We start from the raw sequence: 22,348 nt of genomic DNA on the forward strand, positions 1-22,348 counted from the left end.
CTCTCAAGTGGAAAATCTGGGACTATTGGGCTAGCAGAACTTGTAAGAGTGATGTTTAAGGACTCATTTGGAAGCCATTGCTTTTATATACGTGCTTTTTTTTATCAATTTTACTATTCGTAAAAGTTAGTTAGTGCGATATAGCACTGAAACCAACACTTTTGGTGCCACTTCTTAAGTGGAAAAGCTCTGAAGTACAAAACAGGTACTATCATAATAGTTATGTTCTAGAACCCTTAACTGGAGGTTCACAAGAACCCCTCCCGTACACTCCCCTCCCAGCCCCCTTAGTAAGCTTCATAAATCGTCTGCTCATCAGTAAACTACTGAAACATTAGCAGGCTACCACACCGTCGTAGATAAATGTTTAATGGCTCAATTAAAAGCTATTGCTTATATTTACGAGGTTTTAAAAAAATTGTACCATCTACTAGATTTCGCAGATTTTAATGTTAACTAGTTTCTGAGGAGAATTTGCAATGAACTCTTTGTCATGGTTGAAGCATTAGCTGCAAAGCCATATGGCACGAAAAATGGCACTTTTTATGCCGTTTCTCGAGGGGTGGGGCTAGCGGGCTACCAGAGAATCTTAGATAGATTTTTGGTAGCTAATATAAAAAATATTTCTCACATTTACGTTCTTCCTATAAATTCCAGCATCTGCAAGTTTCAAATAGCACTAAAAACGGCACTTTTGGTGCCATGTCTCAAGTGGGAAAGCTAGGGCTAGTGGGCTACCAGAACTTTTTAGAGTGATTTTTAATGGATCATTTGAAAACTTTTGCTCATATCTACGTTCTTTTTATCAATTCTATTATTCGTAAGCGAAATATAGCACTGAAAACAATATTTTTGGTGCCACTTCTTAAGTGGAAAATCTTGGAAGCATAAAACGGTATCATTGTAATAATTATGATCCAAAACCCTTAACTGGAGGTTTGCAAGAACACCTCCTGCAACTTCCTCCTCCAGTCCCCCTTAATAAGCTACACAATTAAAGTCCAACAAACACCAATATGTTAAATAACATTATTAGAGGCGTAATTCTATCAGTACAGGTACAGCGCTGGACTTCAAATTAGATTATCCTGCGTTCGATTCCAGCTTGGATTTTTTTTCAATCATGGTTTCGCTCTTCTTATGATTACTTTTCAGATAATCCACTATTTTTGCAAACGTGATGCACTCATTTTTTAAGGCATATCCCGGGAAGGCTGATTTTAAACATATTACTCATATCTACGTGCTTTTTATCAATTTTACCATCCAAAAGTCCCATACAGAACTAAAAACTGGCACTTTCGGTACCACGTCTTAAGTAGAAGAGTTTGGAAGCATAAAACCGTACTTTTGCAATAATTATGGTCCAAAGCCTTTAACTGGAGGTTTATAAAAACCCCTCACATATACTTCCCCTCCAGACCCTCTTTGCAAGTTTCATAAGTCGCCTACTCATCTTAAAAATAAAAGATTATTGCGAAAACAAATTACCTAAAACTAAAAATTTTTCAACTACAAATCTACCAAAAATTAAGCTTGATTGATCAACAGTCTTGAATTGAGCCTTCAAACTTCACTTTACGATGAAGCTTGTGTGTTAGTTCTAATGGCGGTAATTGAGAGGAAGGGACGTCCTTGGCCCCTTAGTGTTTGCTCTTGCCTAGGTTTTGAAAAACACCTTTTTTTGGTCATTTCATTGGAAAAGGCATTTGTTTCATTTGACAAAAAAAATTGGGGAAATAACCAAAAGTGCATTTTGTGGAAATATGCTATCAAGTCAAATTTATAAAAAGCGATTAGGCATAAATATAAGCTTTTAAATGAGCCCTTAAACAGCTCTCTTTTGTTCCAGAAGCCTTCTAGTTTCTGCTAGTCAGTAGGTTATTTATAAAGCCCTGTCTTCATTATGGCTTTTTCAGGCGAAGTCGGCCAAGTAAAAACAGCTGTTTGCTCATCGACAAACAAATGTTCCTGAAAAACATGTATTGTTTTTTCAAGTATGGATAATGAAATTTATGTTATAGACTGAAAGTTTTTCTTAGCTGTCAAGGTTGTTTGCAGTGTTTTCTAGAATACATTAAAACTTAAAAAGAATATACATTATTCCGTATAGATAAAAAAGATAATGGCAGCGTTGTTTCTACGTTAAATTTTAATAAAAAAACGAACTAAGATTAATTAAAAAAAAAAAAGTTTTCCTGAGGGAAGTAAAGGGCAAATTTGAAACTTAAAACGAAAAAAAATATAACTTCCCAGCCTATCTAATACATATCAATAAAACTAGCACAAATAGACCAACTAATTATGTTTCCCTATGCTTTTAAGATTATACAAAACTAGCGCTACATTGAAAACACAAAATAATATAGGAGTTTTGGTATAGTAATAGCAAACCAATTAAGGACACTTTTTACAGAATAAAAATATTATCAATCCCTTATAGGACCAATCCTTTTTAATATAAAGCGACAATCCATTTTAGGATTTGGTTTATTTTGTTTTACGTTTAATTTGGTATCACTTCTACATAATGGCTCAGTTCAATGGCTGGCTCTCGTTTTGGTTCTGAAAAGAATATGTCATGATTAGTTTGTACACCTGTTCGAAGTACAGCCATCTTGATAGTATTAGGACTATAGACTAGCTTTAGAATTTGTATCATAGCTTGAAATTCACTGTTGTATAGAAAGAAATAATCAGATTTTCAGAGTTCATATTATGTCTTATTTGATCTTCATTTCAAGTGATGCTAAAGCAGCAGGGGCGTAGCTCCAGCATTTTTATTGAGGGGACAAAAAAGTTCCACATCCAGAGAGTCAAGGGGCATGGGCTATATAATAGCTTTTTTCCAATTTATTGGGGGGCAACTGCCCCCTTGCCACCCCCAAACGACGCCACTGTAAAGCATATTTCTTACCATTTAAGACTGTATATTACCCACTATTGGTATTATAGCTGACGAGACCAAAATGCTGCTTGATAAATCACTCCAATATTTTTGTATGCTGTTCAATTACCTCGTGGTTATTAAAAAATATTTAGTTTTATGCTTATGTTTTTAACATAATTTTAATTGTATGCTGAAAGTTACTGATGTCACAACTGGTGTAAGCCTATGAAAAGCTTTATAGATTCGTTTAATGTTGTTAAGCTACATACTCTCTTTTGACTCTTAAATCAATAATTATGTTTTTTATGCTTGACTTTTGTGTTTTCAGTACCAAAACTTTTATATTATTTTGTGTTTTCAATAAAGCGCTAGTTTTGTTTAATCCTAAAAGCATAGGGAAACATAATTAGTTGGTTTATTTGTACTAGTTTTATTGTTTTTACTAGTTGGTTTATATATATATATATATATATATATATATATATATATATATATATATATATATATATATATATATATATATATATATATATATATATATATATTAAATAGGCTGTGAAGTAATAATTGTTATCCGTTATAAGTTTCAACTTCGCTCTTTACTTCCCTCGGGAAAACTTTGTTTTTTTAAATTAATTATGGGTAGGGGTGCAAAATATTCGTTTATTTCGGAGTGAGCTTTGACTCGTCATGTAGAGTTTAGCCCAATCCCGTTGTGTTGAAAGTTAATACGTATTGTTATTGCAGAACCAACTCATGCATTCTATGTTCGGAGGGGGGGGGGGCACAGCTTCCAAAAAAATCGGAGGTGGCTCTCACTCTGGCGCCCGAACTTTCATAAAGTTTCTGCCTATGTTTGTTATTTCTTTTATATACTTCTAATAAGGAAAGTGAGGCAGTATGTGTACCGAAGACCTTAACCCTATTACTTCCGAATAACTGGGGTAATATGTATATATATATATATAAGGGTTGATGACCAATGAATGATGCATAATCAAGTATTAAATAATAATTGGGATTTTTAACTCCTTCAGGCAATCGCCTTCAAATGCAATATGCAATGCCGCATAACTCAGTCAGTCAGTAGAAGTTGAATTGCATTTTGGATCTCCGCTAGAGTAGAGACGTGAATCAGTTTTTTTTTACCGTCCAATGAGTGGAAACAATTCAACTATGGAATCTATGAGTTTTACATTAAATCACAGTTTTTATTTCCATTTTGAAAAGGAGTTTGAACATTTAGACTATAGAAGATGGATGGTGGAACATTGGACTGTTTGCTTCTATTATGTGGCTGCTTATATGCTCATAGTCTTTGGAGGACAACAGTTTATGCAGAACCGACCTAGATTTGAACTGAGAAAAGCTCTAGTGACCTGGAATGTTATTCTATCTGTCTTCAGTATTATAGGGACGCTTAGAACACTGCCAGAGATGATATATGTTTTGAGGAATTTTGGACTTTATCACTCGGTTTGCATTCCTAGGTAAGTTCCCATTTTTATTATTCAGCCCTCTCCTTTATTCAAGAAGTGACTGAAAGGCCTTGATGAACGGGCCTGAAAAAATATCGTTTTATTCTATCGCACCCTCCCCCCCTCCTCACGTATAATCTTACTACAGCAGCGTGTTGCTATCTCGGAAAGTGGTATTTTTGTACTTATTCCTGTCGGCAATCAAGCCAAATAATTCCTTTTGAAAAATCAATCTACAAATTCTTGGACAAAATTTTTAATGTTTAGAGTTGGTAGCCTATGTCTGCGAAAAGCTGTTACTAAGCTGTTTCTCTGTTAACGATGTTTTTAAATAGCCTAGCCTACAAGGTATTAGTTTATTAGGTCCATTCCCCACAAGGAAACATAATCAAAAGGGAAAAAAAATTAATTCATAATATGCTATTGTAGTCAATATATTCCCTATGCGTAAACCACTTTTACCGCCATACCCCCTCCCCTAACGTTCAAATATATAGCCCAAATTACGTTCAGTGCATTTTATCATTTCACTTTTGTTTCAACGTAGTACCCGTAAATTGAAGGGACATCGACGAAAAGGGACTCTTAAAGTGACACTTTAACCCTTTTTTTGTTGGTAGAACTAAGGTATCATATAGAAAAAAAGAAGCACACTATTCGAGTCCAAATCTAATGCTCTTTCCAAATATAATAATCAATGCTAACGAAAATGGGCCCCCCCTCCCCTATTGGGTACATATGTAGCCCTAGGCTAAGGCGTAGCCTTTTAATATGTTTGCTGTTTTTTTTCCAAATTAGATATATTATGCATTATGAAATAGCGGTTGATGAGAAAGAAGCAGAAAAAGAAAAAAAAATGCAAACCCACAATGTCACCAAACTTTTGCATATAGCCAAGGGCAATATCCCGCCCTTTTAGGGTAGAAAAATAAAGAACCACGTGTCAGGCTCCTATGGTAAATCTCTTTTAGGGTCCAAAATGGAATCTGCAATGGTAACAAGCATGTAGTGTTAGGTGGTCTGCTGATCCATTTTTTAAATGATAATTCGCCTACCTCAACAAGTTTCTCAGATAGTGGAAACCCTCTATGCTAGGATTTACTAGAATAATTTAGCTGCTGCTATTTTTAAGTTATCGTAAGTTACAAATCTGATGAAAAAAAACGGCTATATATAGCCTAGTATATGGATTTGGAACTGAATTTTAAACTTCACTTTTGAAACTAGCTTTAATGAATGCAGGACAAATTTTAATTTTCAAAAAGAAAAAATATTCTTTCTTGACATTAAAATATTTTCTGATAGATTTTTCTTTGTTGAAATTAACTCAGTGGTGGAAGGTAGCTTGTACTTTAGGCACTTTAAGAAACCTCTTTTTAAGCCAATGTTTTAAGGTCACGATAAACTCAGGTGTTGTCAAAAATATGACATAGGCTAGCCTTGGCTGGTATTAGATTTTTGTGGAATTTGTTAAGTTTTTGCCGCGTATTTCACCTACGGGATTTAAGCTTTGAAGGGAAGAGCTAGCTGTTCCCCGATCATCTTCAGATAACCCCCAGTTTTTCTGTAATTTGACAAAAACTTTTGGTTCCTTTTTAAGAATTGGAGTGTTCATTTATTGTGTTTTTTCGGCGTTTCATTACTTTTCATAGACCTAAAATATTTTCGTAAAGTATAAGTACAGCTAGGATAAGCGCGATTGTGCTTGTTTAAATACTACAAGACAGGCTATAATTATACTAAACCATTGTCAGTTAGGCTACTAGTGAAAAGCAAGAGAGAGAAAATTTTCTCCACTTATTAACATTTAACGAATTAATTTCTGGTAATTCTATGTCCAGAAGCAAGCATTCGGAAAGGAAGTAAAAAGGTTAAGGGACACAAGAAGTTTTAAATATTTTTTTTGTGGAACGGAGATATGTTGCTAACCAAAGTAGCGTCCACTGGTCCACATACTAATACATCCTAAAAAACCGGTAACAGAAGATATTTTTCTTTCCTGATAGACAAGACAGGTCTACAGTTTAGAAATAATAATTTTAACTTTCGTTTTCAATGCGTTGGAAATTGGCGGTAGGGTTGTTACGCTTCGCAAACATTTACTGGGTGTGTTGATTCACTTTCAGAGAGGACCACGGGTAAGGGTGATTTTTTTTCTTCTCAGAGATACAAGACTACCGAATTTTAAGGAGAGGGCAAAGGGGAGGGGGTATATTTAGGAAAGGTTTTTGATTAACAAAATTAGTACTTCTATGTTAAACGCACTCTTTTATATGGTGCTAGTTTGGTTAATGCTAATGAAATAAAATAAAATAGGATGCATATATAATAATTTAGAAACAAATTTGGGCTATATATTTGCACATTAGGGGTGGAGGGGTGTGGGGGGTAACGCATAGTATATTTTAAATAAGTAACCTAACCTAACCAAGGTACCTTTTCTCCCCCTAAACTCCAAAAGACAACAGTTTAAATATCGTCAACGTATGAAAACCACGCTAAGCATTTATTACTGTATAGCGGTGTCTTAAATTAACCCATACAAAACGGGTTTCCTGTTACGTCTCCAGTTTGATATATATAAAAATTGCGTTTAACATAGAAGTGCCACAAAATTTAAAGATTTTCGGTGAATTTGGGTTCATTTTTTGTTTACATAAAACATAGGTTATATTTACTAAATCATTTACTTTTATTCTCACAAATAATTTAAACAATGTGCTGGATAAATTTACTATCAAAACAATCCCGTCAGTGAGGGAGTGTCCAAGATCTCCGAAACCTGCATTTTTAGGCCTAGGTTTCAATGGGGACTTCCAGAACAGTCTAAAGAGAGATTCCCACTTTATCCAATGTTGAGTTTATCCTGTATGCTTATCAATTGTTTTGGCTGGCCCAGGCCCACCAGGCCTTGTAGAACTAGTATAGTCATTCCATAAAAATCCATAAGATTGTGATAATGAGAATACACTTCTCCAGAGCCTGATTTGGTTACTTACCGCTGTTTTAAACATTGTGCACTCACGTGCTTAGAAGTTAAGGGGATGCCCCCATCTGAAACTGGTCCGAAGTGCCCCTTCCAGGAAAATGCGAGCTTAAAAATCTAATTTTTTTTTGGTCAAATAAAGCTAAATTCTAGCTGTGCATACCTATGTTTTCTCTAAGCTTAATGGTGAGTAAATTTTGGAATATTCAAGCTACCAGCCCAGTCTATATCTCAGCTCAACGATTCTGTCAATTTCCATGAGACTAGAAATAAAGAATTGACATTGTTGAGGCTTTCAATTAGAATTGGTTCATAATTTACTAATTCTGTTAATCATCTGTGACCATGAACAGTCATCCTATCAGAAGGGATGAAAACAGGCAACGTTTGGGGCTTTTTCGTCCTTGGAGCAAAAGTTATAGTTATCAATTATTACCATGAGCATCACCATGTTCGTGTGGTCAATCGTGCACCTGGACAATTTAACGAGTGTTTTACTTGAATCATTTGATTATTAACAATTTTTTGTTATATTGTAGTTACCAGGAAACCTGCACTTTGACTTTTTGTGAGATTCTACAAAGAGATTGACTTGTGTGATGAAACACGTGACGATAGTCTTTTTATGGCGGGTTATTAGTATCTAAAATAAACATCCCATCCCACTACAATTATCACACAGAATTCCTCGTTTATGACTAATGAATTTATTTTTCATTTGTATTTCCGATGCTTGCAAGAATGGTGAACTGTGGTCAGAGTTCCTGTTTTACCGGAAACTGATAGACCATTTTAAACCTTTGAATTGATCCTTCTTAGAAAATTCCTGTATAAGGTAGAAACTCTTGAAATTCACGAAGTTGCGGTTAAAAACAACGACAGACAGTGGCGGGACTTAGTTTAGTTGCATCCCTTCCTATTCTCCGCCTCTTACCCGGAAACTTTATGGGAGCATTTAACTGAATCTTTAATTAAGCAGAACTATCCGAATATATATTTATAGTCTACCGAAGCACTTATGTTGTTTTTTTGTCTTTAATCTGAAATAGTCAGAAATGTTATGGGTTCAGAAAGGTTTTAGTCAGGGAGGCAAAGAGCCTGAGTTTTCCTTGAGAACAGCTGCCCTTCTGCAGCCCCCGGTTACGCTTAAGATCAGTCAGCATGCCTAAAGGTAAAAGTTTGCATAGTTAATGACGTGGACTCAAGTATTCTGGCAAAGTATTTAGTTAGGGGGCAAAGAGCCTGTTTTTTTTATGAGACAGCTATCCTCTACAGCCCCTGGGCACGAGCATAACTATTGAAATGTTGAGCATAACTATTTAATGCCATATGCGTGTCGTGGATTTAGTAATAACAGCTAATGTTTTTCTCAGGAGACAGCTATCCATTTGCAGCCCCGTGGTAGGTACATGGTAAATAATATTCTCAAAAGATAATAGTGAAAATACTGACTTAGTTAACGAAATGGGCACAGAAATGAAGCACATTTAGGGTACTATGGGCTTTTAAGTTTACTCCTTGGAAAGGACAAATACTAAAACATAATCACCAAAATCAAGAGAGAGTGTTACCTTCTTCATTTTGAATTAAATAAAAAAGAAAACAAATTTTTTCAACTGAAAGTAAGGAGCAACATTAAAACTCAAAACGAACAGAAATTATTCCGTGCATGAAGGGGGTGCCCCCCTCCTCAATACCTTGCTCTTCAAGATAAAGTTTTAGTACTTTTATAAAAGCTTCCTATTCTAATTAAACGGATATTGTGTCTCGGGAGTCGTTCTTAAAAAAATGGGACAAACATTCAAACTTTAGCGCAAAGAGCAGAGATAGCGCAAAAAACTTTAGAACTTTAGCGCAAAGGTATTGAGGAGGAGGGCAACCCCTTCATATACAAAACAACTTCTATTCGTTTTGAATTTTAAAGCTCTTCCTTACTTTCAGTTGGAGAAACTTGTTTTTTTTTTTAAATTTATGCACGTTTTTTAAATAATGCCGGTATGTCTGGCCCCACCTCCACGGAGAAATACCATTCTTTCACGGGTAACTCCTCCGTGAAAAGTTCCTCCCACGTAAAATATACTCTCGTAAAATTTCTTCCGGACAATTCCATCCTCGCTGAAAATCCCTCCCCAGTCCCCAACTATACGTAAAACTTCTTGCCGAAGATTCTGCCTGAAAAGTTCCCCTTAGCATCCTTTTATTTGAAAAAGACAAAGGTCTAATCGTTTTTCCGATCAATCCGGGACTCCCCCCCCCCCCTCTTCGGTGGAAATCATTTCCTGGAGATCCAAACACGCTGAACATTTCCCCCGGACGATTCCCCCATAACATCTCCACATGCAAAATTGAGTAGGCAAAACGAAAGTAGGACCAATAAAAAAGAATTTGGTATAGGAATTCTGTCAAATCCCCGTAGTGTAATATTCCCCCTGGAAAGTTCACCCCGGAAGTTTCCATTCACGGAAAATTATACCGTTGGAAACCCACCTCAAGCACAAAATAGCCTCTCCCCCGAAAAATGTCTGTATACTTCCCAATAACAAAGTTAATACTATACGTAAATAATGGGAAATTTTTGTAACTGTAAGGGCTATCCCCATGGGCTGAGGGGGGAAGTCATATTATCTCCAAAGGTGTAGTTTTGCGGCTTTTTAACGATGTTCAACAAAATGGCTATCTCAAAATTTTGATCGGACGATTTTTGGAAAAAAAGGGACGTTGGAGGGGGCTAGTTGCCCTCAAGAGGAACTATAATTTTTAATTTCTGTTCAAATGAGCCATCTCCCGATGTTCTAAGACAATTAGTTCGATACAATCCCCCTGAAAAAAAAGAAACGCCTCCGTGATCTTTCTTCTGACAAAAAATACAAAATTCCACATTTTTGCAGATAGGAGCTTGAAACCTTTACAGTGTGGTTCTTTGATACGCTGAATCTGATGGTGTTATTTTCATTAATTTTTCATTAAATTCTTTCACTTTTAGGGGTGTTTCCCTTGTTTTTCGAAATTCAGGCAAATTTTCTCACCCTCGTAGCTTTTTATGGGTAACACTAAGCTTAATGAATCCTTTATGTTTTTGGAATCAGCATAATAAGCCGTTTTTTAATGCTGATAATAAATTCCGTTCTTTAGAGTTTCGATCAAGTTTGAGCCGTGTCGCTCCTCACTTACAGTTCGTTACCGCAAACTGGTTGATAAAATTGCACCCTGTACTTAAATCAGATTCTTGTCAAAACAGAATTCAAACTTCTCTCGTACATTTCTTTTTGTGCTATGCACGCCACCAAAAACTAAGTTGTATTTTATGTATTGCTATTCCCTCTGTAGCAATGTGGTATTGTTTTTTCTACAGGATGCTTGGATTCTCTTTGGTTAGTCTAGACAACAGTTAATTAATCGAGAAATTATGTGTTCTCTCTTCGTTAGCCCGAATGCTTGATCTCAACAAACTAAAAGGAAATTGACTGAGTGAATTAATTGAAAGTAAATAGAAGAGTTGATGAATTCTTCAAAACAATGAATCGTAATGCAGCTAGCATTTATTAAACTTCGTCAAGCAGAGATTGAAGGAGCTTAACCTCCTCCAATATCCTTCTCGAAGAAACAGTTTTGGTACTTATTTAAAATCCAAAAAACATGCGAGAAGGGAAGTTTTGTTAATGCTAATAACGAACCTTCAAAGTATGTAGGCCTAATAATAAACAAAGTATGATAAAAATATAATAGTTTAGAAACAAATTTGGGTTATATATTTGCACATTAGGGGGGGGGGGGGGGTAAAGCATAGCATATATTAAATACGTAAACTAACCTAACCTAGGTACCTTTTTTCGCCCCTTCAACCCCAAAAACTAAAGTTTAAATATTTTTCACGGAGTAAGCAATACCTCACAAGCAGCGGAAACCTGTTTTTCATCAGGATTTCATTAGATTCTAGATGCGGTTCGTCGCGTGTTTTCTGGATTCTAAGTAAGTGCCACACTTTCGCGCTATTACGTGTTTTTTTGTTATGGTCAAAACGTCATTTTCGCTGCTTGGAATTTTAGTTTTAAATAATTTAAGTTTAGATTATTTCTTAAGTATTAGTTGAGTTCTGTTTCAAAGCTGATCAAAACTTCACAAGATTGGCAAAGAACTCAGAGTTGAGTGCAAGCGTTTTCAAGGTAGCATTTAGGTTCTTTTTTATACATCTAGCTGATTTGCTCCCCCCCCCCGAGGAAAATTTCTATAAATGCCCAGTATTAACGGCAAAAATGCCAAGTCGAAAAATCCAGGTTTATGTCTTGTAACTTAACACATTTTGAACTAACGTATTTGAATTGTTCCAAGGCCACAAAGCGTAAAATGTATTTGAATCCTTACTCGTTTAAATATTACACTAACACTTGCAATAAAATAAGTTCATCCAACGTATTCTAAGAGCTACATATTTGAGGCTCAACAGCTGGGGTTTGGGTCTGGCTAACCCTTTTGAAGTGTGTAACCCTTGCCTGGAAAAACTATTTATTACGATTTTTAAAGCGTTAGTTCGAAATTGTAAAGTCACGCCTATTTGGATATTTAAATGGCTATCATGAATGTTCATATGTTAGTTTGTCTTTTTAATTGTTTTTTTTTTTTTGATTTGGAGTTAATAAACGTATGTCAATGTTTGTAATAAATCACATGGAACATCTTAGAAAAGATTGAATTGGGGGAAGGGTCCGAGACCAAAGGCCCCCCTCCTGCATGCATACCTACTCGTGGTTATATTAAGAATTATCTTATTTTTTGAACGTGACATAGGTCAAGTGACTCAAGCGATTACTACTCGTTTCGCCAACCTGAAAAACCGGCAATTTGTTCTCAAGTGCCTTATAGCAATATGTAAAGTTGAAGCATTAGAACTTTAAGTACTGTACAGACAGCACGTACAATATTAGATTATCAAGTTTTCGTGGTGGCTCCCCACACCTCTAACTCAGTGAGAGCATTTGGCTTAATGCCAAACGAAGATAAAAGAAAGCAAAATTATCTGCAAGCTGTAAATGTAGTTAACCCATGAGAAAAGACCGTTTTGAATAATAGCTTAAAACATTGTGTTCATTTTTAAAATGAATCATTTTTATACAATTCTGAGAAAGTTGTACCAGCTTTACCTCTCACACAGACTATCTGTCTTGGCTTTACTTAATTACCATGGCTATTAAGTTTTTCTTCACTTCCACCCAAATTAATTTAATTTAAAAATGTTGGCCACAGGTGACTTGGTGCTGCGGTGAGTTGTTAGTAACACTACTTTGATAGTATGTAATTGCTGCAAGTACTTTATGGTAGCTTACTATGTCAGTAGTCCAAATTAAGCGAGAAAACTTCACTGAAAAAAATTATTTGATCTAAAATTGAATTATCTATAAGATACATAAAGAAAGAGGAGGTTTGAGTTTTGCAATCACCAGTTCTTGCTACTTAAATAAAAACATCTGGCCTAGCTGCCAAGCTGTGTAGCTTCTTGGCCAAGTTACACATTCTTTACTTAACTTTTAATTTTGTTGCGTTGGGTTCTCTTCTTATAGAAACTATTGTAACAAAGGGGCACCATTCATTAAAACCCATTGTGGTGTGAGACAACCCTTGAGCTTTTATGTATAATACTTAAAAATAGTTGCATTATTCGTCCGAACGACCGTTTTCAGAGCTTTCCTGCCAACCAGGAGCGGGAAATTTGGTTATTGATTTTGTGGCTTATACTCTTTTTCTTGGTTTCCCAGTACACAATAGATCTTTCGATGACTACATTTATCAATAAATGAAAAAACAAACCAAAAAAAACCCACTAACTTTCAGTCACTATACCAATGCTTAGACAAATTCTGTTAGGTCGTCCTTAAGGTTGGAAAAACGTGATTTACCCGCAGCAGAAGGATTTGAAAGTTGTTGGAGAAATCTTCGTAAGAGGCAGTGATGGTATGAGCTCTGCTATGCCCAGAAGTAGTCATGTAGTAGTAGCAGTAGGAGTTGTGTGTTTTTGCCAAAGATAAAATTTATTTTTTTGGACTGGACGCTTTTTATAAATCTATCCTTAAATTTCATGTCGTATCTTGTTTTTCAATGCAACAAATTTCCAGTTTGTGGCGTTCGGTCAGTTAGGGCTATTCCCCATACGCCCTTTGAATGAAGTTTCTACTGGGCCTTCCGTTGTATCTACGGGCACATTTGTTTTGGACAAATACCACGTTGATGGCCCTGTTTTCTTTGTCCCTGAATAAGAAAAACGATCGATAGAAATACACCGAATCGTGCCCTTCTACATGTCGTTGATATTCTCCCTTGAGGTTTAAATGATACTAACTTTGCCTTGTTGGAATATGTCCTTTTTGCCGTACCTTTGGGCCCGGAACACTCTTTGCGTTTTTTACCTAGCGTTTTTTTTTTGTCGTTACTACTCTAGCGCATACACACTGTGCGGTAAACATTCTACCGTCGCAACGTCAGTCGAGCACAATATATCTGACAGGGTCGTATCGAGGATTTTTTTCGGGGGGGGGGGTACAAAAGGAATTTTTTTACGTTTTTACGAGTCGGACAAGCATTTCAGGGGGGGGGGGTTCAATACCCCTACACCCTTTGGATAGGGCCTTGAGATCTGATTGATCATAATTAGATCTGAAACCATGGTCTGAAACATTTAACATAAATACATCTGAAACTTTCACTTTAATTGAAAAACTACACATTTTCCCCCATTCACATTGAAAATATATTTATGCCCCTCTACATTCTTAAGAATTTATTACAATTACAGGTACTGGGGGGGGGGGCAATTAAACTAGAAGCTATTCTGAAAACCAATAGGTAGAAATTTTCTTAATATAAATGAATTCAAATTTTGTTTAAATTGTATTTAGTTTAGGGGGCATAAATTGGATTAGCACTTATTTTTTATTTACGATAAATCGGCTTTGATTTGTTTAGGGTTGAAGGGAGGGGCTAATTTGGGCCCATCCCCCTGACACTTCAAATTTCCTTGAATTTCTGGACACTTCCTAATTAAATTATCTAGCTTTTTTTTCAACTATTGCCCTCTCCCTTCCTAGGAAACGAAAATCATTTATGACTTCCAATTTAGTCTTTGTTTATGATATACCCTTTGCAAACACATTCATCAGCAGTCGTCAGCGGTATATATATATATATATATATATATATATATATATATATATATATATATATATATATGTATGTATGTATGTATATATATATATATATATATATATATATATATATATATATATATATATATATATATATATATATATATATATATATATATATATGAACGCCAAGTGTACCTGCTTCCATTTAGTTCCATGGGCAACCATCTCGACGTAGGCGTTACAATAACGATCGTTAATTTTGGCTTTCGTTTATTATAGTGAGAATCTGTATTACTACCGTCGACATTTGTTTTGCCGAGCGTTTTTATTTTTTACCGCCCATTGTGAGAGGCAGTGGTGGATTCAGGGGGGCGAGGGGGTGCCCCCTCCCCTAGCGTAGTCTAAAGTAGTGTAATTTACTTAATTAACGCAAGTTTGCGTTGATTAAACTTGCTCCTAACGCAAGTTTATCGGATCAACCTCTTTTGTCCCCCCCCCCTAAAAAAAACCCTGGATCCGCCCCTGGTGACAGGACAGTTGAAAAGGAAAAAAAGATGCTTGATAATTTGATTAGGAAATGCCCAGAAATTTGAGGAAGTTCGAAGCGTCAAGGAGTTGGGCCCAAATTAGCCCCTACCTTTAACTCCAAACAAATCAAAGCCTATTTATCATAAATTAAAAAAAAGAGCGTTAATCCAATTTGTGTGTCCTAAACTAAATAGTATTTCAACAAAATTTGAATTCATTTACATTAAGAAAATTTCCGCCTATTGATTTTTAGAATAGCTTCTAGTTTAACTGCTCTCCTCGATGCCTGTACGTATATTTAATTCATACCAATATAGATGAGGGTATACAACGTATTTTTCAGTGTGTAGGGGGGAAGCAAATTTTACCATTTTTCAATTATTTAAATGGAAATAAAGAGAAGCTTATGATCTATTTATGATTTGTTTATTATCTATAAGATATATCTATTAGAGCAATATGGTCTATTTATGATCTATTATGACCGACCGATGTTGCGGCAGTACAATGTTTACTACCCAGTGTGTCCGCGCTCGAGTAGCAACGGCAAAAAATTGCTCGGTAAAAAAAAACAAAAAAAAAACGCTGGGTAAAACAAATGTTCGGTAAAAAACGCCAAGGATATCTCAGGCCTTTGAAGCTGTTTGAGTTTAATTTGTCTTTCACAGGCTAGAATCCTTTTATGAGTCCGATTTCAACAAAGTGTAACATTGCCCCCTTTCTACTAAAACGTCTCTAGGAAGGTTCTGTTTTGAAATGGACTCTGTGCATAATTTATTGCCCTGGCCCGTGGGATTGCACGGTTCTTATCGCCTCCAAAGGTATATTTCAAGAGTTATTGAGCTTTCTGATTGAAATTATTACCTTAACAATCCAACGACATATGGGTCACTGGACGCAAACGGCACAAAGACGGTGGCTAGATCCTCTCCGATCCGTTTTGTCAACCAAAACCGTGGGCTAGAATTCAGAATTTGCGACTGAATCACCCTCTAAAGTATGTACGATCACCCGTTCTATATGATGACTTGATGAGACCAAGAAAAAGTTCATAGTCTACGCGCTAGCTATGAAAAGCTATGAAAAACTTAGATCCTTCATCGCCGAAAGCTTTAAAGGCAAGAAGTTTGAAAAAGATATATAATTAAAAAGGATGTAATTGTGTTGCAGAATAACACTAGTGCTTTTGCAGTTTTTTTTTATTTTCTATTACCTTGATCAGCAGCCTATAGCTCGGTAACAGTAATATATAGAAATTAGAAATATTTTTTAGTTGTTGGGATCGTGAACGGAGAAGAAAAGCTCATCTGAAGTTTTGCAAAATTGTCGTAACTTTTTAGAAAAAATAAACAGGATCATTTACTACATGGACACTCAATAGTATATACAAGGTGCAAATTGAATTCCGAATGACCTTCCAAGGGGTCATTTAGTTTTGGACTCACACGGAGCACGAAATTGTTGCACCGAGCCCTGAGATCGGAATGTTTGTATCTATTTCATATTTCTAGGAAATAATTCTTGAAAAGTCAATCTCAAAATTTGAATTTCAATCTTTTTTTTGGAAATTTTTATTTTGACCGGATTTTTTTTTCAGAAAATCTAACCCAGAAGTAAACTGTGGCCCAAAAGTAGACTGAAATAAGTCTAGTTGTCATCCAACCCATAGTTAGGAGGAATGAATGGAGTGGCTTTTGGAATCTTGTTGTTTCCACATCTACGAGAAGGGGTTGTCATATTCTAACAGAACTTGATAGACAGCAAAAGCTAGCACCCTAGTTGTTCCTTTATCCCGTCTGAGTACAATCTGATCTCTGCTTGGGACGTTAGAGGAGGGGAGGCCTTGAATTCTTGTCATCAGGACATATACCAAAAGGAGATATTCGGATCTTGACCAAAATTGTCTTGAAGTAAGAGCTAGGGTTCTAGCTATAGTTTTGGGGATAAGAATCAGACTCGACCTCTGGCAGGTATTGAAAAAAGGACGGGGCTAAATTCTTGTACTTAGGGCATCTAAGAACCGAGGCTGTTGGATTTGAACTTGTTGTTTTTTTGGAGGTATAAATCTGATTTCGAGGGGGGGGGGCAGGGCATAGTCCCTAAACTATTGTCTTCAGAACGTCTAACACAAGTGGTTATTGGATCTCAACGAAACTTTACGGGAGTTTCAACCAGTTTAACCTATTGGGTTACCAGACACAATCCATCCTCCGTTTGGACAGGGGAAAGACTATTAAGTTCCTAAATTAATTGCACAAGGGCATCGACTGAAAGAAATGGTTGGCTCTCAATCAAAATTTGTTGGATATAAGAGCTAGTGGCTTAATTATGCATTTCGTTGATCCGGACCCTGATATACAAATCTGGACAAATTCTTGTCATTAGGACATGTAGCAGAAGGGGTTATTGGAACCCAACTGAATTTGTGTGAAAGCAATAGTAAGGATCCTATTAATGTATTTGAGATCCGGATTTTCTTTAAAGTTCCGGACCCTGATATACAAATCTGGACAAATTCTTGTCATCGGGACATGTAGCAGAAGAGGTTACTGGAACCCAATTGAATGTGTGTACAAATCTGGACAAATTCTTGTCATTAAGACTTGTAGCAGAAGGGGTTATCGGAACCCGGCGGAATTTGTGTGAAAGCAATAGTAAAGACTCTATTTGTGTATTTGGGGGGGGGGGGGATTAACCATTATGGTCTTGCTGGGGGAGGGGGTCATTAAATTACTGTCATTAAGAGATCCGCCAAAACGGTTTGTTGGGTCTAAAACAAACTTGGTGGGAAGTAAGCACAAGTAGCCTATCCCAATTTTTTTGGGGGTGCTTCTACCAGACTCTGTTCAGGGTAGGAGGTCCCTAATTTCTTGTCGTAAGGATGTTTACCAGAAGAGGCTGTCGGATCTTAGTGAAGGTTAGCGGGAAGAAACCGAGCCAATGTGCTTAGACTTTTGAAATCTGGATCCGATTTGACGGTTTTAGAGAAGGAAGGGGATAGATTTTTAAATTCTAGTCATCATGACATCTAGCGAAGGGGTCTACTGGACGTCAGCTAAGCTTGAACAGATGTAGGGATAAGCGTCTTAGTTGTTTCTTTTGGATGACCATGGTCTATGGAAGGAAGTAAGTGTTCGGAGGGTCTTGGGTAGGCCTGAAACCTTAAACACTGTAGGCCTATTCCTAAGTGAACCATTTTTAAATCACTGTGGAGATAGTTCAGATCAATCTGGACAGAAGAGGGATTAACTTATAATTCCCCTTCATCCGAACAAATATTGGGTAGGATTATTAGCATAAGATGCAATATTTCTTTCACATGTTTCCTGGTTCTTTTAAGTTCAGCTTGCACATTAGGGTGAAATGTTGGAGGTATGTGGTATTCCCCATGATCAGTGTTTGTTCGAAAAAGTTTCGCCTTTTACGAAAATTGGAAATTATGATCTGAAAATTTTTTGGACTCCCCCTGAAATTTTTCTAGAGGGTATTTTCCTATAGTGATCGTATTGGGACATTACTCATAAAATACAGAGAATGCAGATTGGATCAGCATTTAAAACTTTAATACATCTTTCAAGTAGCAAAAATAGATTCGCTTCAAGATGGTTCTCTGCCATTTTGCGTTACAGGGTGACGCTAATGGCACATACTGGACTAAATAGCACCAAAAGACAGGGCCGTTCAATGAAGGGGGAGGGTGACCACTGCTGCTGGGGGGATGGATGTTTTTTTTTTGTTTATGTTTGAGTCGGGAGTGGGGATCTATTTAATTTTGCCTCGGGCGCAACCAACCCTAGCAATGACCCTGCCAAAAGATATCAAAACCCCTGATACAAATATACCAGTTTATAAGGGAGGGAAGTATCTCTCATATGTGGGTTCGTTTTGCCTTAGGTGCATTATCGTGTATATTATAGTTTACTTATTATAAAAATGCATAAAGAGATTAAATGAAAAGAAGTTTTTCATATGGAAGTAAACATCGAAGTTAAAACCTAAAACGAACAGAAGTTATACTCCATATAAGGGGGCAGCAGCCCCCTCAACAGTCTAATCTGCGCCAAGTATAACTTATGTTTTACTGAAAACATATTAGAATGTTACAAATTTATAGGCTGGTAATTATAAATGTTTTTTTTTTATTTATTGTCTTTCATTGGTATTAAACTAAAAATTTTATCTTGTAAAGCAAATAAAACCGCAATAGGTCCTTTAATATTGTCAAACTTGTTGTAATAGTCGGTTTGAGAGGGGTAACGGCCCCCTCCCTACATCTAGTATAATTTCAGCTTGCTTTAAGTTTTAACGGCTCTCTATGATTTCATGAAAAAAAACTTGTTTTTTTTAAGGTAACTTAAGGTAATCTGCCTTGACGCACCTTGAAATCTAACTACAATAATCAAATTATCAGCTCAAAACTAACCTTGGCCCATAGATGCTCGTGCGTTTTTCTTCAAGATCGCAACTACTAGCAGCCATGCGTATCTTTAATTGTTTTGACTCTTCTGACGAAAAGCTTGTAGCAGGCCGTTATGTTTTTCAAGTACAAAGTATTATTCATAATTAACGCAATAAGAAAAATATACATAAGCAATACAGAATCGTAATTAATGGAGATCCAGCATTAAATATATTATTGCCAATAATTCAGCCCAGTGATAATATGACCATTCACAATTTTCCTATGAGTTCCAAATTGAAGGGTTTATCTGAATGTTGTCAGAATAGAAGACGGTTTCATATTCCTTAAGGATATCCTAGACTAGACGGTCAATCATTTTGATCAAAAGCATCCGCCAATCAATTGATTAAAGCATGTTTGACCTTCTAGGAACCTGTTTGACGCTTGAATCAAGCATTGACGGTGATTGATAGAAAGTTTGAATGACTCAATTGGTTCCTAGACGGCCAATCATTCTTTAATCAATTGATTGACGGAAGCTTTTGATAAAAATGATTGACCATCTAGGGTGTCCTTTAAACGAAGTTGGCATTTGGCATTTTTATCTAAAATCAATTTTTTTGGTATATTTACTACGCAAAGAAAAAGAGCTGAAACAACCTAACAAACTAACCCCTAGAAGGCTAAGCTTCTGGGGACAATTAACCATTAGTAGTGCTTTTAAAATAATTTTTTAAAGTATGATTAAATTGATTTAATGATTAAAGGAATAAACGATGACAATATACACATACACTTTATGTGGTATATTTACTATACATATAGGCTATATATGTACACACACACACACACAGACACACACGCACTCACACACACATATATATATATATATATATATATATATATATATATATATATATATATATATATATATATATATATATATATATATATATATATATATATATATATATATATATATATATATATATATATATATATATATATATATATATATATATATATATATATATATATATATATATATATATATATATATATATATATATAAGTAGAGTGCTAAGTACCATTTTGCCCAGTTTATGTTCCTTCCTGTGCTATTTGCCTAGGTTACGTTCCTTGGCACAAGAAACTGGTTTTTTGTTATTGATAAGAATTGCACAAGAGTAGAAATTTTAAAAAGCGACCTTTAGCTATAGAGCGGGCACGCATGTTATTTGGAAGATTGCCTTAACTCGAGAGTAGCTTGCAATTAAAAAATTGAATACTGCAATCGTAATTGTTTGATTGACATTTTTAAAAAGGGGGTAAGAGATTCAAAGAATGAAGTCTAACTAGACAGTAAATTGCAATAAAAAAATTTGATACCGCAATCAGAATCGTGAAATTGACATTCGCAAAAAAGGGGTAAAAGATTTGCGAATTGGAGTCTAGCTCGTGAGTAGGGTGTTATTAAAAAATTGAACGCTACAATCAGAATCGTTGATTGAAATTTTCAAAAAAGGGGTAAGGGATTTGCGAATTGAAGGTTATCAGTTAAGATAGCCCCTTGCCATGGAACATAGCAATCTAAGTGATCATAGGCTGGTCCAGTGCATGTGTAATTGAACCAGCATATCTGATGATGGAAGGCCGGAAAAAAAATATGACTTGACCTAGATTTACTTCTTCGATGTGTACTGTATAATACACAAGTGATGTTTGAGCAGTATTGTCAGTTTAAAATATGGTCTAACGTTATAGTATACTAAAAAGTTGATACTAAGAAAGATGTAGATGGCAAGAAAATAATTTTAATAAAGAAATTCAGAACAATCCATAGAAATCCTTACAGATCAAGTAGTAAGGTGTATGTGAGTACGAACCATCAAGGATCATAAGCACCAATGGCCCTAACCACCCGGGACTTCAACCCTCCATAGGTCCCCTATCCCCAAACTCGAAGGGCGCCCCCTCCCCTCCAGCTTTTTGGCCCCCTCCCCCCATTTTTTTTCTCTTTTTTTCTTTTTTTTGGCAATTGACATTGTTCTGATAACAAGTATCATTCATTACGATCGTAGCTTTCAAATGTGAAACTTAAGTCCATTTTTGGATCGAAAAATAAACTATTTCTGTAAAATCTGAGTTAATAAGAGTTTTTGAACGTAAACTCCATTTTTTTTTTTTTTTTTGTAAGAAAATTATGGAAAATACAATTCTCTAGTTCAAATGTGAAAATTAAGTCCATTTTTGGATCTAAAAATAAAACTATTTCCGTAAAATCTGAGCTAATAAGGGTTTTTGACCGTAAACTCTAGTTTGTTGTAAGAACATTATGGAAAATACAATTCCCTGATTCAAATATGAAACTTAAGTCCATTTATGGATCGAAAAATAAAACTAGTTCCGTGTAAATCTGAGCTAATGAGGGTTTTTGACCATAAACTATAGTTTTTTTGTAAGAAAATTATGGAAAATACAATTCTCTGGTTCAAATGTGAAACTTAATTCCATATTTGGATTGAAAAATAAAACTATTTCCGTAAAATCTGAGCTAATTAGGGTTTGTGACCGTAAACTCTAGTTTTTTGTAAGAAAATTATGGAAAATACAATTCGCTGGTTCAAATGTGAAACTTAAGTCCATTTTTGGATCGAAAAATAAACTATTTCTGTAAAATCTGAGCTAATAAGAGTTTTTGACCTTAAACTCTAGTTTGTTGTAATAAAATTATGGAAAAAACAATTCTCTGGTTCAAATGTGAAACTTAAGTCCTTTTTTGGATCGAAAAATAAAACTATTTTCTTAAAATCTGAGTTAATAAGGGTTTTTGACCGTAAACTCTAGTTTTTTGTAAGAAAATTATGGAAAATACAATTTTCTGATTCAAATGTGAATCTTAAGCCCATTTTTGGATCGAAAAATAAA

The 22,348-nt window shown here is 35.5% G+C and overlaps 2 protein-coding genes across 2 annotated transcripts in view; one reads left to right on the forward strand and one right to left on the reverse strand.

Moving 5' to 3' along the window:
• Positions 1-22,348, reverse strand: part of LOC148952220 (DNA repair protein RAD51 homolog 3-like) — a 173,058-nt gene that overhangs the window by 145,233 nt on the left and 5,477 nt on the right. The window lies entirely within an intron of this gene.
• The window catches only part of Baldspot (elongation of very long chain fatty acids protein baldspot), a 54,297-nt gene that overhangs the window by 3,395 nt on the left and 28,554 nt on the right, over positions 1-22,348 (forward strand). The window contains exon 2 of the mRNA XM_089089677.1: positions 3,928-4,380. Within this exon, the coding sequence (XP_088945803.1) occupies positions 4,046-4,380 (335 nt within the window). The 5' untranslated portion in view covers positions 3,928-4,045. The remainder of the gene's footprint in view (positions 1-3,927; positions 4,381-22,348) is intronic.

The sequence above is a fragment of the Artemia sp. Qi Xiang Cuo genome, chromosome 5 (assembly GCF_049724085.1).
Source record: "Artemia sp. Qi Xiang Cuo chromosome 5, ASM4972408v1, whole genome shotgun sequence".
Taxonomy (NCBI): Eukaryota; Metazoa; Arthropoda; class Branchiopoda; order Anostraca; family Artemiidae; genus Artemia; species Artemia sp. Qi Xiang Cuo.